We start from the raw sequence: 18,083 nt of genomic DNA on the forward strand, positions 1-18,083 counted from the left end.
AAAAAATTCTATTTTTAACTTTCTTAACCAGTGCACCGGGGGCACCGGTTAACACAACCTTTTTTATTTATATATTATAGTTTATTCAAAAATATATATTTATATATTATAATAATTATTAACGAAGTTTAAAAGTCTGCACCCCCTGACCCAGGGTCCTGGATCCGGCACTGTATTTGATAATATATGAGTAGAAACCTTATGTAATATAAGGAGTTTTTTCTTTCTTTTTATTGGGTATGTTCTTGTCTAACCAGTTTTTTATTTTTATTTTTCCTTGAATGAATTTCTAGCTTATAAAAAAAGATTAATATTTTTTAATTTAATATACACAAGGATATATTCCTTGTAAATTTTACAAGTAAATGAATTAAAGTTTTTTTTTTTTTGGTGAAGAATGAATGAAAGTTTTAATTTAAATAATTTATTAACATTTTTCATTTAAGAAAGAGCAATATTTCTTAAAGTATACTTTTAAAATCTTAGACATATGATATGAATGAACTTTTTACAAGTAAAGTATACGAAAAAAATAAGTAACTTCCTTTGAAATTGTAACTATTTTCATGTTAGCCTAGCTGGGAGAGTTTACGTGATTGCTTAGCAGCCGGAGCTCCCGGGCCATGCAATATAATTGGTCCACGTTATAAATTATCCACTACTCTACGCACCCACTTACATACATTTCACGTGCATAAATACTACCTACAACTATTCAAATTGAAACTATTCAAATTGAAACAAGTGTGACACGAGTCAAATTCATCTATTTACCTACATCCCTCTCTTGTGTTTGTTCCATACCTTAATTTGGCCACTCAAACTACATGTCGAGTTTTCTCTTACAAAATTTCTTAGCCTTATGCGACAACATTTTGGTCTAAGTAGAGTTAATCCAAACCCAGGTAAGTGAGGTTTAAAATAAGTTTACTTTATTAAAATCTAAGTGTGATTATATATATTTAGCAGTTAACATATTTTTGTTGGTGGGCCAAAAAGTTTTGGCACCCAGGGTCAGCCATGTATAAACGTAACGTGAAAGAGAGTTAATGTGTGTGTAAAAAATCATATCTGAAAACAAAGTATATCATGTATGATTGGAGTTTTAATGGTATTATGATTTTTGGGGAAACATTATATATATCCTGTGAAATTGCCTCATGTGAAGTGTGAACTGATCATGAATTGGTGGATATATTTCTATCCATTCTTGCATGTACGCGTATACACGTACCAAATTAAAAAACTGATAAAAAGAACAAATTTTTTAGCGACTATATCAAATAAACAAGTCGATAACATGTTAACTTTTTTTTTGTCAAGTAGCCTAGTGGCTAGAGCTCACACAATTTAATTATGGAGTGTTCGGGGTTCGAACCCCCGACCCCTACATATAAAATGCAATATCCCCACCAACTGAGTTAAGGGATGATAACATGTTAACTTATATACACCCTCCGGTCACTAATATAAGGAAAAACCCACTTTCTAGATTCATTCAATAAATGATGTATGTAGCCTATAATAAAGACTACATACATCATTAATTGAATGAACCTAGAAATTGAATTTTTGCTTATATTAGTGACCGGAGGGTGTACTTGATAAGAAATGAACTAACTGGTTTATAAGATATTCTTTTAAAAATTAATGTAGTAATTTATAAGATATACTACCTCTATCCCTAATTATATGACTTTTTTGAGAATTTTTTTGTTCCTTTTTATAAGATCTCTTTACTATTTCCAACTACATTAATTATTTCTTTACATACATGCCCCTATTTATTATACATCTTTTTCTTCAATCAGCAATAAATAACATGTTGAAAACATAAACCATCACTCTCTCTTAAACGATAAAATTGTAAAAACAATAGTAATTACAAATATATTTAATACAAATATCCATTATTTTAATTCCCGTTATTTTTTTAAAAGGGCCCTATAATTAGGGACGGAGGTAGTAGTTGATAGTAGATGAAATAAATGTGTTTGATAAAATTAATGTTTAAAATATTTAGAAGTTGGTAGTTTAAAATTTATTTATAAAGGGTAAAAAAGAATTTTAGTTAAAATAAGGGAAATGTTAACAAGTGCTCCCGGGGCACTCTTTAAGACCTTTAAAAGGTAACTTTTATTGAAAATCAATGTAATCAATACATTGGAAATTGAAATTTTTGACTTTTTTTATGGAATAATTTCCTTTTTTGGAATGTTTAAAGAGTGCCCCGAGGGCACTCGTTAACAAGACCCTGGGTAGTGTTAACTTGTGCCCTTAGGGCACATGTTAAGAAACTCAAAAGAAGAAACGTTTTCTTAAATTTTGTGCATTCAATGCATTTAAAAGTTAAAGATTAAATAAAATGCACACATTCCAATAATTTATTTCTATGTTTGAATCATTAACTTGTGTCTTAAGGGCACAAGTTAACATTTTCCAATAATAATAAGTTATAAACTTCTCTTTTTCAAAAGAAAAGAAAGTTATAAAGTCAAATAATAATACAACAATTTTGTTTGTTAAAAAAGAAGTCAAATAGTAATACAAAATTAATTCAGTGATTTATCTGCTATCAACTCTTAATTGTACTAAAATTACTAATTCAATCCGCTATTTTTCTATTATATTAACTAATTTATCATCTATGAACTCATCCTGCTATCTGGTTGTAAAAAAAAAGTGCAATAAGAAACAGATGCAACATTTCATGTGCACGTTGAAGTTAGGTACAAATTCTAGCTTCATAAATTGAGGGTCAAATATTAATGCTCCCTCCTTCACACACCCAATCATGCGCATATTTTGTGTCATTTTCTTAAGGAAAATTAATTCAAGCGATCGATAAGATACTTATCCTTCATAATAGTGTCAGTTTAATGTTCGTTTTTGTAATGAAACGGTCACAATATCTTCTAAATAAATACTCCTAAGAAGGAAGGGAACAAATGCAACAAACGAAATGAAAGGAGCAATTGGTGGCGTGAAGTATTATAAAAATTTGTTTGTTTTTGTACACACGAGATATCAATAATAAACTAAATAGCTATAAATAATTTTGTCAAAAAAAAAATATAGCTATAAATAAATCTAAAAAATAAGAAATTTATATCCTTAAATAAATTTCTTTTATAATATTGTTATATTGTTAATGTCATTAAATAAAAAAATATAATAATTTGTCTAAAAAAAGAATTTATATTCTATTTATTATATTATTGTTGTTTCTGAAAAGATAAACACAGGTTATTGAATCTATTAAAATTTAAAAGTCACAAATATTTACATTAATCGTTCTAATTTAAATCAAATGTTATCCTATAAAACATCTTTTATAATTTACACACGACACACTTATCTTTCCCCCAATAAAAAAGATTAAAAAATAAGGTAAAATAAAAAGAATGAATTTTTCATAATAATTAAAATATTTGGTGGAAAGAAAAAGGTTAGAAAGAGAAACGACGACGCCGAATGTATAGTTACACTTCAACTAACAACTTCTCTCTCTTCCTTTAAAACCCATTTCTCTCACTTCAACAAAAAAAAACACATACTCACACACTCTCTCTCTCTAGAAATCTATCCCTCTCTTTCATTCGTCGTTGTTTGTTGTTGCGTATGATTACAGATCAAGTAGCATAGCAGTAGTAGTAACCATGGCTTCTTCTTCTTCAGTTCCATCTTCTTCTTCTTCTTCGACTATTTGTTCTTCAACCTTAAAACGATGCTTCAATTCTGACTGTAAAGACTTGAGGTCTACTACTAGGAAAGGTTGGAGACTTCGCACTGGTGACCTAGCTCAACTCTGTGATCGATGCGGGTTAGTTACTTTCTTTTCTAACTCTTTATTCTTTTTTTTATTATTATTATATTATATATTCTTTTTTATTTTATTTTATTTTATAAATAAAGTTTTGTTTTTTCGGAATTTTCATTTCCGACCAAGTTACACGTGGCGTTTGGTTTCATGGTTGGGTATTTTATTTTCCCTGCAAATTTGGATAAAGTTTATTACATGCTTTAAATAATTTTTGTTTTTGACTTTATTATTACATGCTTCTGCATTATTTAGTACGTTTGTTTTATGAATTGTGAACAAAAAAGAGACAAACTTGTTTCTTGTCAATATGTCGACCAGTACAAAAGTTTTGTATTAGTAGTTGTGTCTGAGGTGGTTAGGTAGTTCAACTGACTCGAGCTAAAGACCCGAGTGGGTTTGAATTCCGGTGAACGAGAAAATACTACTATAACAACTAATTACTAACATTTGTCTATCAAATGGAAAAATAATTTGCGGTTAATGTATTTGTTTGAGTGTAGGAAATACTAGGCATGTGGTGGTATAGTTGTGTACGTAATGGCATGTGCAACGTGCCTTCTTGCTAAAGAAAAAGAAATACAGTTGAGATGTGAATGATTGGTAAAGAGACAAAAAAAGGGAATTTGATATAAAAGGTTCTTATTCAATGATGAAATGAAACTAACAAGAGGAAAGGTTTCTCACTATTCTCGCTGCCCCCCTCTACCCTGACCCCCATGAATTGTAACAGTTTGTAAGTGATTGTGATTCTTACTGCTCGAGCTTTATAAGCACTACTTTGGCAATGTGGGACTAAACTCACCCCTTCTCGCCAAACTCAATGAAGGGCCCCAACCGAACGTGGACGGTGCGGGAATTACAACAATTGATTGATCTAGGATAGCCTTTGATATCTTCTTATAATTTGGGTTTGTCTAACTCAATCATACAAAACAGACTTGTAAAACGAGGACTGTCCAAGCTTTGTAAGCACTACTTAAGCTATATCTCTAGGCAATGTGGGACCAAACCCACCTCCTCACACCCAACACAATGAAGGTGCTAGAGGCTGCAATCAAAGCAGCCCAAATGCCACAATTGGGCGACTAGGGGTGGACCACAACTACGGCAGAATTCCCAACAGAGTACACTTTCCAGCCCTTATCCCTTCTGTTGGGCTCAGGCCCATTCCCAACATAGTTCCATTCATTATCTGGCCTTCTGGAGTTCTGGTTATGATGGCTCTGATCAATAATTTTCTATATTCATCCCAGAGCAGTTATGTATGGTTAGTTAACACAAAAGAAATGCATTCCAAATACACATCTCATATCAAATTCTGCCGCTCATCTCATGCCAAGCTGGTTCCCTAGGTTTTCTGTATTTGTTAACCTGCAGTTGGTTACGTACAAACTGAATGGACTCCTTAAGGATCTTATGCGATATCTGATAAAGAAAAGTTTTTTACTCAGTGCCATAAGATTCTTTTTTTAGGTTTCAATAATAGAGATTACCGTATTGTTCAATGAACCATTTGTGTTCACTGTTTGTTAATGTTGGAAAGAAAACATATAAATAAATTGTAGTTTGTTGTACTACAACTTGATAACGAATGTCTTGATCAAGAAATTGACCAGTCACATGTAAGTATTTGTGTCTGTTGCTTATCTTATTTCTTTTGGTCTGATAGTGTTTTCTTATGTGATGCATATGTTCTATTCCTTCAGTAAAAAATTGATTGTTTCTGTGATACTTAGTTCTGCTTTTGAAGAAGGGAGATTCTGTGACATTTTCCACTCAAACGCTTCTGGTTGGAGGAATTGTGAGACTTGTAGAAAGGTGATCTATCTTTATTTTGGTAGTTTAACGTGCCTGTTGATGTTACCATGTTAGATACAAATAGTTTTAAATAGGCTCCCTAAGCTAAGTTAGAGTTTTTTAATGTTAACTAATGACTAATAATTTTTTGCAGCGAATTCACTGTGGGTGTATTGTTTCAAGTAACACCTTTGTGTTGTTGGATCCAGGAGGAATTGAATGCTTTACATGTGCCCGCAAAAATGTTATTCTGGTAGGTTTCTCTATCGCTGTGAGGACATGTATCCCTCTCCCTATCCTGTTTGGGCTTGAGTCATCATGCATTGTATATCATGAATGTCTTGTGGGTTATATGCTTCCCCCATTTCCTCCATTTCGAGTGAAATGAACTCAAAAGGTTTCCATTTCATTGTTAACGGAGAATAAGGGGAACTTCATTGCCATGCGAAATAAAAGTTTCCTTGACAGTTAATCTGAATAGAACCAGTTTATGCAAAGAAATATGCTAAGAAACTGAACTATGTTGAGGCTGGAATTCTTCTTTTCTTTTGGCAATAATAAATAATTTTCTTATTAGAATTAATTATATTGAAAATTGCTATTGTTACGGCTTCAGATTATTAATTTAGTCTTCTTTCCATGCTCTTTCAAAGTTAAGGTTAGACATGTCTGCTATGTTGAGATTTTTTTTTGACGCCGTCTTGCATTGAATTTGTCCTTCTCTTTCCATTTTGGCTCCATTTCTAGCCAGTTTGTTTACGGTGCCTCTCCTATTTTTGTTTGTTGATTTCTAACTTTCTAAATATCAGTCCAGTCTGGGTTTGCATTTGTTATACCGCTAAAGGTCTAAAATTGTCCTTTCCCTGTTAGTTACTCTTTTGAATGCCCCTTTGTCATTCTTAGCACATGTCTTTAAATCATAGACTCCATGACAAGCAAATGTTTGTAACTTCTGGTTGTACCATGATGCTTGAATAATATCTTATTATTAAGACCTATTTGGATGCAACACTTTTGGCATAGTGACTTTTCTCTTTATCTATTATCTTTATCTCAGCCATCTAACCTGCCGTGGCCACAATCTTTATCTCTTACAAATCGTTTATCGGAGAGATATAGAGACATGTCTGGCAAAAGTTGGAGTCAGTTAGCTGGATCAGGACCTGTACCCTGGAAGCAAGCACCCAGTCTGTTCAATTCAGCTTCTTCATCCGACCAGCCTCCAGATGTGCATTCTCTAGTTTTATCAAATAACTTTGACAAAATATATGGCAATGAAAGGTTGCCCCCCTCATCATTGGAAAAGAAAAATGAGGATTTGTCTGGAATATCAGCTAATTGGAATGTCAAACTGGGTTCAAGGGACATGTTGCTTATGAACGGTAATACAGGTTTTGACCTTCTCAACTGTTTACTTTTTCAGTTACAGGTTTAGGAGGTAGATGAATCTTTTTATAACATGGAGATGGCTACATAACCGGATTCTTTGTTGTATTGCAGGAATGAGGAATGAGGACAAATCAGGTCCGTGTTTAAATATGTGCCAACAGCCTCATACTCTAAAGGAAGATTCATCTTCTCAACCGTTTGGTTTATCTGTACCTTATTCATCCCCAAATGAAAGAAATGGTCAAATTGGGGTAACTGGAATTCATCTACAACAAACTCCACCTCATCTAGGCAAGCAGTTTAGTGGCACTATGCATTTACCTCTTGACTCATCAGGTGAAGCTCAGGTTCGCAATGGGCGACCTCGAGCAGATGCCCGAGGAAGAAGTCAGTTGTTGCCACGGTATTGGCCCAGGTGTACTGAATTGGAGCTACAGCAAATATCTGTCGAGTATCCTTCAAATTACATACTTATTAAGTAATTACATTGGTTTACATATATTTTAATGTACTTTATTTTTCAATTATGTATAAATCCATATCGGAATGTACAATGTCTTAACTTCACCCTAGTTCTAATTCTGTAATAACTCCCTTGTTCCAAAAAACTTTGAGTGCCAGTGATGCTGGGCGAATTGGGCGCTTGGTACTACCCAAAAAATGTGCTGAGGTTGGTCTTGAGATCCTCTCTGCTAGCTATTAATTTGAAAATATTTTTGGATCGAGTATTGTGTTGTGTGAATGCTTCATGCCCATAGTAAATTGAATTTACTGTGATTAACAATTGATTGTCTGCCTTTTGTAATGCCTGGCCTGCATGTCATAAATCTCTTGCTTTTTGCCCTGTAACTTTTGTACACTGATAAGCTCCTTGTTTGGCATGTAAATTAGTGTATACTGTACAATGTGGTGTTAGTTTTTGTGGCAAGTTCTTATGGCATGACAATATTATTCTTCTATCATTTGTACTTCTCTAGAAAGTCTTTCAATAGATTGTAGAAACCAGGAAGGGTAAAACTGCATTAATAAAATCAGGAAGATTGTCTTCCCTGGAGCAACAGAGAGTAGAAAGTAGAAACCAAGAAAACATCAACATGAGAATATATGTATTAGCCAATTCCCACCTAAATGGTCTATCTTTAGCTTAATGTATGGTAGAGGATTGCTGCGTCATTTAATCCATATAGCCAACTCCACCTAGTGAGATAAGGCTTGGTGGTGATTGTTACCGTATGATTTATGACCAAATAGTCTTCCTAGGTTATTTATCATCTCTGTTAATCTGTCTTTGGGGATTCCTTATACTGATACGGTCTTGGAAGTCTTTGTTGAGCTAATTACTTTATCATTGTATTCTTGTGCATTGAAGGACATGTGTGTTGTTCTCTGTTTCTGTTCCCCCCAAAAAAAATTATGCAACAAAATTTAGTAGTATCGAAAGAAAATTGCAATATGACCACCAAAGTTCATATGCTTTAAGAAAATGGAAAGTGTTATTCTTCAGAAGCATGTTAAAACTGTATCTCATGAACTATACTGATAATATGACTGTTTCCTTGAAATATAGTGTGATGCAATCTTTACACACTCGTATTATTTTGGATTGCTCTGTGGATTTGTGGGATTACTTCTGGGCTTTAGCAATAGTCTTTTAATGTTTTGCATGGCACAGCCACCTTACTTTTTCATGATATTTAATAAAAAGTTATGCTATAATAATATTATATTTTGTTCCATGAGACAGACCTACTTCCCACCAATTTCTCAGCCTGAAGGGTTGCCTCTTAAAATCCTCGATGCAAAAGGAAAGGAATGGATATTTCAGTTCCGCTTCTGGCCAAATAACAACAGCAGAATGTATGTTTTAGAGGGTGTAACTCCGTGCATACAGTCCATGCAGTTGCAAGCAGGTGACACAGGTAAGCCAATGGCATGAAGGAAATTTATGTGTTTGATTATTTAGAGTATTCTTATTTCCTTCCTTCTGAGTAAAACTTAAGCTTAATGGGTCAGATATGCACGGACCTTCCTTCTGGCCCTCGTTTAGAATTGTAGGTATAGGGTTGGAATTAAGAAAAACAATCGCCCTGAATATGTTATTGGGGTGTAATATGCTAATAATTTGTTCACCTGCTCTAGAAGCATATCTGTGCATTTGTTATACCTGTGTTTCTTGTGTCTTTAAAAAAGGACAACGAACAGGCCCTTTGTAAGGAACGAAATAATCAACATATTCTTTGATAATCTTAAGATATTCTTGGCATCTCCCTACATACTTTGGAGTTGTTCAAAATCTGAACTTGATTCTATTGTTTTCCATCCGAAAGTTTTCTGTTTTCTAAACTTTCTTCAGTGATAACTTGCCTGATAACACTAGGTGTTGGAATTTCCGCCTTCATTGCGGTCAGCCCCTAACCGCCTAATTGCTGGCATTTAGGTTGCCATCATTGCAGCTTCCAGCACTACGTAATGACCTATGTGGTGCTTATAAAGCTTGGGCAGCCCTCACCTTACAAGCCAGTTTTGTAAGGTTGAGTTAGGCCCAACCCAAGTTCTAATACTAGGCATATATTGATGTTTGTTACAGTGCTTCTAGGTCATTATGCTCTGAAATATTGCCTCAAATAATCCTTGTTGAATCCTTGTCTTGGGTGCTTTTATGTCTTCTCCCCTCCCACTGTATCCTGTATCCTGTGTTGTACCACAACCTTGTTGTGGTTGATTAGTTGTGAGTTAATTGTCTTGTATTGTGGCTGACCTGAACTGATTTTCGCAGTAACATTTAGCCGGTTGGAGCCTGAAGGGAGGTTGGTTATGGGATTTAGAAAGGCTACAAATCCTTTGCCATCCGATCAGGTAATATCTGCATTGTCTAATTGTCTGGGCTGTGTACATAATTTGAGTGTACATTGTATGGTTGAATGGAACTAACTTCAACTGGAACTTGTTTGGATAGTTTATGCATGGAATTGGTTAGAAACGTGTACTAAATCGTATGGTTGAGTGTAGATTGTATGGTTGGATGGAACTAGCTTTAACTGGAATTTATGTGGATAGTTTATGCATGAAATTGGTTAGAAACATGTACTGAATCGGAATTTGCTTTGATATAGATTTTTTTGGATATGGTGTGACTGTTATGCCCTTTTGTAATTTCTGATTTCAATTTTTATATGCTGTTTGGGTTCAGCTCAGGTTAATATGGCTAATCTTATAGTGTTGGATATTTCCTTTCTATTTTTTTTTTTGACAAAAGTTGTGGATATTTCCTAATTACTATAAAGGATAGTTCATGAATTTATTCAAACTTTTCTTATTTAGTGCATATTTTATTTATTTAATCTAATACATCCTATATCTATTTGTATAAAGTTCGGTGAAATTTTAATGTCTACTAAGAAAGTACTTCCGTTCACATATTTTTCTTTTTGCAGGATAATGAAGCTAATAAGACTGGAAACGGATTTTCTGCTCACGAAGTTAGTATAAAATAACTAACTGTATTGTAATTGCTAATTTGTCATTTAAGTCTCATACCTGGTTGCATTTTTCATCTGTCGCTTAGGTTGAATTGGCTGATCCTAGTTCCTGGTCAAATGTTGATAAGTCAGGATACATAGCAAAAGAAGCACTGGGGAGCAAATCTTTAATCTCTAGAAAGAGAAAAAACAACATATTGGGTTCAAAAAGTAAACGTCTAAAAATTGAAAATGAGGATATAATAGAGCTGAAGATTACATGGCAAGAAGCTCAAGGCCTGCTTCGTCCCCCTCCTAATCATGTCCCAAGCATTGTGGTGATTGAAGGCTTTGAGTTTGAGGAATATGAGGTACCATTTCTCTTGCTTTGTTTCAGAAATGGTTTTGACATGCTAATGTAATTTAACTTTTAGTGATGTGTCAATCTAAACCTAAATGTGCTTTCTTTAAGTATACCAATAATATAAATTAATACGCTTTCATCTTCGGATAGTAATTCTTTGAATCCTTTGTTTATATAAAACTAGCCAAATGATAATTAGAACGTGTCCATGATGCAGGTGATATAGTTCTTCCATTTTGCGTTCTTAGTTGAAATGTAGTCAATCGTCCATGTTGTTATAAGACTTGTAAACAGAATTGTAAGTTCCTAAGTCACAGACATAACAAACAGGGAATTAAAGTGATGAAGGAGAGTTGCTTTGTGCATTCAATCATCACAAATGATCTTCAACTGGTTTTAGTTGAGGATTGTGTATTATAGATACTCATATTCCCAAACAATCCTTCGTCCTCGCCATCCTGTAGCCTGTCTGTGAACATAGATACTATTTTGTTGAAGTCACTTGGCTCGTCTTATATTGGATTGAAATTATTGTGTCTGTGTTGTAATCTTTCTTGGTATTTTATTTGATTGAAATTTTTATGAGAATTGCTATGCATTGTGGAAACCTTTATGCTGAGAATGCTTTTACAGGATGCTCCGGTGCTTGGGAAGCCATCTATTTTCACTAGTGATAATATGGGGTAAATAACTCATCCTTAATTCGGTTTTGATCAAATTGTATTGGTCAATTTTAAATTTTGCACATCTGATTTTTTGTATTATTTTTATATGGTGTGGAATTATGTTTTGTATGCCTGTTGACTATTGTTGTTGAGTTATCATTAATTGATTATAATAACGACCATGATGTTTTGGATTTGATTGTGTTGTTGCTCTCACCTGGAGACTAGCATTGACTTTTGAGTGTTTATGAAAATATATATATATATATATATATATATATATATATATATATATATATATATATATATATTTATTGCTGTGCATGTTTATCAGGTAGTTTCTAAGAAAGACATGATTTATACGCACACATACATATATAATTTAATTAAGTTCTGATTTAGACTGGGGGATCTGTTTATTGTAATTAACTAAGTAATTAATTGCTTGCAATGTACTTTATTTTCCAGTGAAAGGATTCAGTATACTCAATGTGAACATTGTCTGAAGTGGCGCAAATTGCCAGCATGTGCACTTCTTCCAGCAAAATGGACATGTTCAGATAATTCATGGGATCCAGAAAGGTACGAGAGTGATCCATTCACTTGTTAACACATCCTTCCACATGTAAAACAGATTGGTTGGGAAAAAATATAAGAAATGGAAGTAGTGTTTGAAAAATTGACAATGTACCATACCATGCTTCATGTCAGTCAGGATACATTGTAATTTCTTGCACTTTTCCAGTCTTCCTCAACTTATTCCATGCTTATTTGCACAAAGCACATCATGAACCTATATAAATATGCAATCAATACACTAGTGTTTTATTTTTATTTGCAAATCCTCTTTGCTGCCAGATCTTCTTGTTCAGCTGCACAAGAGCTTACAACAGAACAACTTGAGAATTTGTTACCCCCTTGTAATTCAGGTTTGAATGGTTTTATTTCTTCACTTGAACAAATGTCTCAGATTCCTTGTCATGGTCTATGTAATATATAATATAATAAATTGCTAAACAATGGAAACTATTGTTAATTGCATTTGTTTGGCAGCAGTTTCCAAGAAAATGAAGGCCACTAAGCAGGATCCTGATCATGCTGAAGCTTTGGAGGGACTTGATACACTTGCAAATCTAGCAATCCTGGGGGAAGGGGAGGCTCTCCCATCTTCCCAGGCCACAACTAAACACCCACGACATAGACCCGGCTGCTCTTGCATTGTTTGCATCCAGCCGCCTAGTGGAAAGGGCCCCAAGCATAAGCAGACATGCACATGTAATGTCTGTCTAACGGTGAAGCGTCGTTTCCGTACCCTTATGTTACGGCGTGAGAAGAAACAGTCCGAAAAAGAAGCAGAAACAACACGTAAAAAGCAGCAGCAACAGAATTCCCAGCAACTGCCTTCATCTGAAATTTTGCTTGACGATGATTCCTTGCATAATAGTAATACGGGTGATAGTAGCCCAACCATGAACAAGGAGGGTAATGATGGTTCTGATGATGATCCTCACCGGATAAAATCATCCGTGTCTCCATTTAAAGGCCAAATTGATCTCAATATCCAGCCAGAGCGAGAAGAAGAATTGTCGCCTGGTTCAGATTCTGGTGGTGTGATGAAGCTGCTCCACGATGCTGCTGCTGAAATGTATCTCAAGCAGCAGCAGACTTTGTTGAACTCTGGTACTGGAGATTCATCAGGTAGTCAGTCACAGCAGGTAGGAGATGTTGTGAGGGAAGTGAAGCTTAGCAACGGTGTTATTCATGGTAGCAGTAGTCATAATGCTGATAAGGAACATGCCCAGTCTTTGTATATGAACGTGTGAAATTCATATTGGTGCTAGGGGTATTTTGACATGTTCTTGCAAAGCTTGTTGAAGTGGGGAAAGATTTTCCGTAGTTCATATCCACTTCGGCGTCTTACTATTCATGTTTGTACATAAAAGAGGGGTAGGAAAAAGGGGAATGGGTGAAAAAACCACGATTTTCTGGTAACACAAGTGGACATCATAGTGATTTACGTAGGAAAATCATGGAATGGAGCTGAATGAGGTAGTGGGTTGAAGCTATTTAGTTCCTTTTTGAGAGCTCACCGTACCACCTGATCAACAACATTGAAAATGTAACTATGCATAATTTGTTCTCCCAATTGATTTTTAACCCTTGAAATGTTTCTACTTAATTAGTTGATTAGCTTGAACACCAAACAATTTTTAATTAGTTGTTTAGTTAGGATTATTAACAAGATCGAAAGTTCGATCTTCACAGCCAACATATTACCAAACACCGTTGCTTTAAAAAATTGTTTTTTCAACACAAATAATACAAAACAACTTGACGAGTCTATAAATATATAGTGTGTAGATGGTGGACGTGATTCTAATTTTTTTTTTTTTAAACCGTTTTTCTTGCATTATGATGTGAAATAAATTTAACTCAAAAATCAATTTTAAACAAAAACTAACTCGATTTTACTGTATCTGTTTAAGTTAACGATTTCTTTTCTCTCCTGAGAGGAAATTAAAACAACTTAATTCAAAGAGGAGTAATTCCATTGATTCAGTTTTGTGCTTGGGCGGGTGCAGGAAAGAGGAAACAATCAATCATCGATTTTTGAAGTGTGATTTCTTTGGTAGCATTTGGCATCTCGATCATCGCTGGTTGGGTATGACTATCGTTGTTCCATAAGATATTGGTTGTTTTAGGAAGGACATTCGTTTTTGTTTTCAGGTTGTGTGGCTGACCTGTCTTTGGGCCATATAGAAGGAGTGGAACTCGAAAATTTTCAGCAACAACATGTCTTCTAAGGATCAACTTCTCGATATTAAACTTCATTCTTGATGGTGGTTAAAGACGCATTAATCAGGTTTCTCTTTTAATTTTTGGTATAGGTTACACCAGTTTGTAATTGTGGTTTATGTCTTAGTACATGGCTGACAAATTTTATTTTATTTTTGAGAGGAAAAGCTGGTTTTTCCGTACATATCAGCTAAAATGGGACACGCCCCCACCCCACCACCCCCCCCCCCCCCCCCCCCCCCATATTGACATACCATCAATATCTTTGTTTATCTATGATAAAAAAAATTATAAAATTTTGATATTTTGAAAATATTCATTGAGACAAGAACACCAATGAAACCCCTCTTGTTTGCAATTTGGTAACTCCATTTTTTTTACTAGATAGATGAAATTAAAATAGTCATTCTTTACCCAAAAAAAATTAAAATAGTCATTGAAAATTCACACACAATAAGTGGAGTATCCAGAGTTTGAACCTCAATCACGTTGTCCGATCCAACAATTTCGATAATTTCACCAATTGAACTAAGACATGTGGATTGTAACTCCGTCTTTTTTATTAACATGATGATAAAATAAAATATAATACAATTTATTGGTTGCTTTTATATATGCAAAAATTTATTCAATGTACATACAAAAAATAGTTTAATTCTTTATAGTAGAGAAAAAGACTCTAATCCGATACAAATAGAAAATACAATCAGCAAGCTGGCAATTAAACTTGTGAATTTATCATAGAGAATTTAATATTATAAATGAATTTTGATAGATAATTTTAATATTCCTATTTATACAAATTTTAATTTAAGCTTAAAAGTACCCCTAAAAAAGACCAAGATGGCTGTGAGGACAGGGAAAAAAACATGACCAAGTCATTTATAGAGTACAAGAAAAAGCAGCATTGCCACATGTTCATATAGGAGTAACCTTTGGTATATCCAACATTTACACACCTTTCTTTGATTAGTATTATCTAGTTAATTTGTCTGGTCCCCATTTCACATAAATCATGAACCTCTACCCTAAGTAGAAAAACAACTTTTTTTGCTTCATACCCTTTTGCTGGTGACAATCGGTTTTTGTTTCCTTTTGTCACCTTCTTGTTTCCTCTCCATTAGTAAAAAATTATCATAATTCAAAGTTGGATGAGGACACATTAAGGAACATCATAACACATAGAATTGTGTTACATTATATTGATCAAACCATATACTATTCTCTTGTAAGGTTTCTGTTACTACAGAATTCACCATATACAAAAGAAATCAATCAAAAAGACAGAAAAAAAGAAAAAAAAAAAGTGTTGGTCATCATTCATTAAAAAATTTGCAAAAATGAATGACTTATTCTCAAGCTCCTTCAAAAAATACAGTGACTTGAAGGAGCAAGCCCAAATTGATGATGTAGAAGCAGGAAAAGAGAGTATCAACCTTGATAAATTCTTTGAGGATGTTGAGAATGTGAAAGAAGACATGAGGCTTGTTGAGAAGCTCTATAGAAAATTACAAGAGGCAAATGAAGAAAGCAAAATTGTCCACAATGCTAAAACAATGAAAGATCTTAGATCAAGGATGGATAAAGATGTTGAACAGGTCCTCAAAAGAGTCAAAATCATTAAGGGTAAGCTTGAAGCATTAGAACGTTCGAATGCCGCGAATAGAAACATTCCAGGGTGTGGTCCAGGTTCATCAGCAGATAGAACAAGAACTTCAGTGGTTAGTGGATTGGGAAAAAAACTCAAAGATATGATGGATGATTTTCAAGGGTTAAGAGCAAGAATGCAACAAGAGTACAAAGAAACAATTGAAAGAAGGTATTTTACAATAACTGGTGAGAAAGCTGATGAAGATACTATTGAGAATTTGATATCAAGTGGAGAAAGTGAAACTTTTATGCAAAGAGCAATTCAAGAACAGGGTAGGGGTCAGATTATGGACACAATATCTGAGATTCAAGAAAGACATGATGCTGTTAAGGAAATAGAGAAGAACTTGATTGAATTGCATCAAGTATTTTTGGACATGGCAGCACTTGTTGAGTCACAAGGACAACAATTGAATAACATAGAGAGTCATGTTGCACATGCTAGTTCTTTTGTTAGAAGAGGTACTGAACAACTTCATGAGGCAAGAGAGCATCAAAAGGATTCAAGGAAATGGACTTGTTATGTCATACTTCTTGCTATCGTCCTCGTCATCGTGCTCCTCTTTCCATTGTTGATGTCAATTCTACCTCACTTGTTTCTGTAGAATTAAAAGGTCAAGTTCATCATCATCATCATCATCGTTATTACACAAAGAATCTTAGAGAGTATTAGATTTTATGCATTCTGAAATGTCAATGGAAATGCTGCATGAGCTAGCAGCAGAAAATGGGAATTTGTTTGTTGATGCCTTTTTCTTCAAGGCATTTCATGTTGTCAAACATATATTCAAGTGAACTATTCATGCAGCTAAACCAAGAAGTCACAGAACCATGTTTTTCTGGTTTTTTTTGTTTTTGGATTTCCATGGAATTGTAATAATAGTGAGAACAAGTTCAAACATGACAACATTGTAATAGAAAGTTGACACAAGATTTCTGTAATCTTGATCAGCTTTTTTTTCCCCTTCTATTTTCTCTTTTTATTCCTCAAGCCTGTTTACTTATAATGGTAGAACAATATTGATATGTAGTATCTTAAAACATGAAACTCGAACTCTAAGATAATCGCACAGAGCTGACAAATCCATCATCTATGATAAATACGGTATATTTACGACACATTTTTAATGACACGATGTTGAATGAGTGTCAAAGAATTCGTATCTATAACACAGTTATAAACAAAAAATTATACAAATTTGAGTATATCATAAGGTATGTACACTATAGCAAAATTGCATTTCTGATTCTTTATCTTAATTTATTTTTTTCCTTTAATTTCCTTTTTCGTTTCAAGTTAGTCATTTTTATTCGTAAATGTTGACGCAGTTGAACCTAATTAACTTCACATTTCATCCACTTGACCATTCTACAACTATTAAGAGGGTTATCTCCATATCGACATGGAGTACAAATCGTTTGAAGAAATATTTTTACCTTATTATAAAAATTTAAATGATATGTTAGTTTGAAATTACATGTTACCATTTTTTAACAAAAGGAAAAGAAAAGCAACAGAAAAACTAAAACTAAAACCAAGTGCTATTCACTCTCATAGCATTTACCAAGAGAGTGTGATATAGTGTAATGGTTCTTAAAATTGATAATGGAATAAAATGATAATTGTGAATTGATTGTGAAATGAAAGGTAAAATTGATAGGTTAGAACTCAATTAAAATTGTGTTCTTAGTACATAAAAGAGAATAACAAAAGATAAGAGAAGACTAAAGTCTAAGATTTAGCCATTACTCTACAAGAGAGTCCAAAGGGAGAGAGAGGAGAGACTTTCATCTTTTTTCTTCATGCCCTTCTTGTTAACCATTGCTCCATTTTATAGAGGTTAAGAGAATGTTATCCCTTAATTGTTGGATCAAGTAACACATGTCCCTTTTCTCTAACCAATTGTTAATTCCACTTTGATGATGACTTGGCTTTGCTTATATTTGAATCATAACATATAGAGGCATGAGACAAATGATAAACACCACCATGTCTAAAAAGGCAGTGGTTCAATGTTTAGCCAACCAATCTGCACAAAATTTATCTTCCCGCAAAGTATGGAGAGAATTCAAATGTCATTCCAGATCACGAAACCTCCTAATGTGTTTCACCAAGGGAGTGAAAGGGTCATATTCAGGTG

The 18,083-nt window shown here is 33.9% G+C and overlaps 2 protein-coding genes across 5 annotated transcripts; both read left to right on the plus strand.

Moving 5' to 3' along the window:
- The first annotated feature begins 3,553 nt into the window (after positions 1 to 3,553).
- On the plus strand, positions 3,554 to 13,662 carry LOC146943820 (B3 domain-containing protein Os07g0563300-like). 4 transcript variants are annotated; one of them, XM_085742092.1, is made up of 14 exons: positions 3,554 to 3,823; positions 5,560 to 5,641; positions 5,775 to 5,873; positions 6,678 to 7,011; positions 7,121 to 7,460; positions 7,583 to 7,679; positions 8,754 to 8,928; positions 9,786 to 9,865; positions 10,444 to 10,488; positions 10,575 to 10,838; positions 11,465 to 11,514; positions 11,965 to 12,078; positions 12,355 to 12,425; positions 12,550 to 13,662. In XM_085742092.1, exons 1-14 carry the CDS (start codon positions 3,660 to 3,662, stop codon positions 13,317 to 13,319), a joined length of 2,685 nt encoding a protein of 894 aa, XP_085598218.1. In that variant the 5' UTR covers positions 3,554 to 3,659; the 3' UTR covers positions 13,320 to 13,662. The 4 variants fall into 4 exon arrangements, with proteins under 4 accessions (XP_085598218.1, XP_085598219.1, XP_085598220.1 ...); XM_085742093.1 differs by having other exon boundaries at positions 12,553 to 13,662; XM_085742094.1 differs by having other exon boundaries at positions 6,678 to 7,002.
- Positions 13,663 to 15,055: 1,393 nt separating this feature from the next.
- On the plus strand, positions 15,056 to 16,884 carry LOC146943821 (syntaxin-124-like). Its single transcript, XM_085742096.1, has one exon. It carries the CDS (start codon positions 15,633 to 15,635, stop codon positions 16,545 to 16,547), a length of 915 nt encoding a protein of 304 aa, XP_085598222.1. The 5' UTR covers positions 15,056 to 15,632; the 3' UTR covers positions 16,548 to 16,884.
- Positions 16,885 to 18,083: the final 1,199 nt, after the last annotated feature.

This window comes from Medicago sativa, chromosome 2 (genome assembly GCF_051527215.1).
Source record: "Medicago sativa cultivar Bolivia chromosome 2, Bolivia_mono, whole genome shotgun sequence".
NCBI lineage: Eukaryota > Viridiplantae > Streptophyta > Magnoliopsida > Fabales > Fabaceae > Medicago > Medicago sativa.

Excerpts from the sequence above, each read along its gene's own strand:
- LOC146943821 (XM_085742096.1), top strand. The coding sequence starts at position 15,633 with ATGAATGACTTATTCTCAAGCTCCTTCAAAAAATACAGTGACTTGAAG.
- LOC146943820 (XM_085742092.1), top strand. The coding sequence starts at position 3,660 with ATGGCTTCTTCTTCTTCAGTTCCATCTTCTTCTTCTTCTTCGACTATT. Across the intron at positions 3,824-5,559 it reads CAACTCTGTGATCGATGCGG|TTCTGCTTTTGAAGAAGGGA; the intron begins GTTAGTTACTTT and ends TGTGATACTTAG. Across the intron at positions 12,079-12,354 it reads AATTCATGGGATCCAGAAAG|ATCTTCTTGTTCAGCTGCAC; the intron begins GTACGAGAGTGA and ends CTTTGCTGCCAG.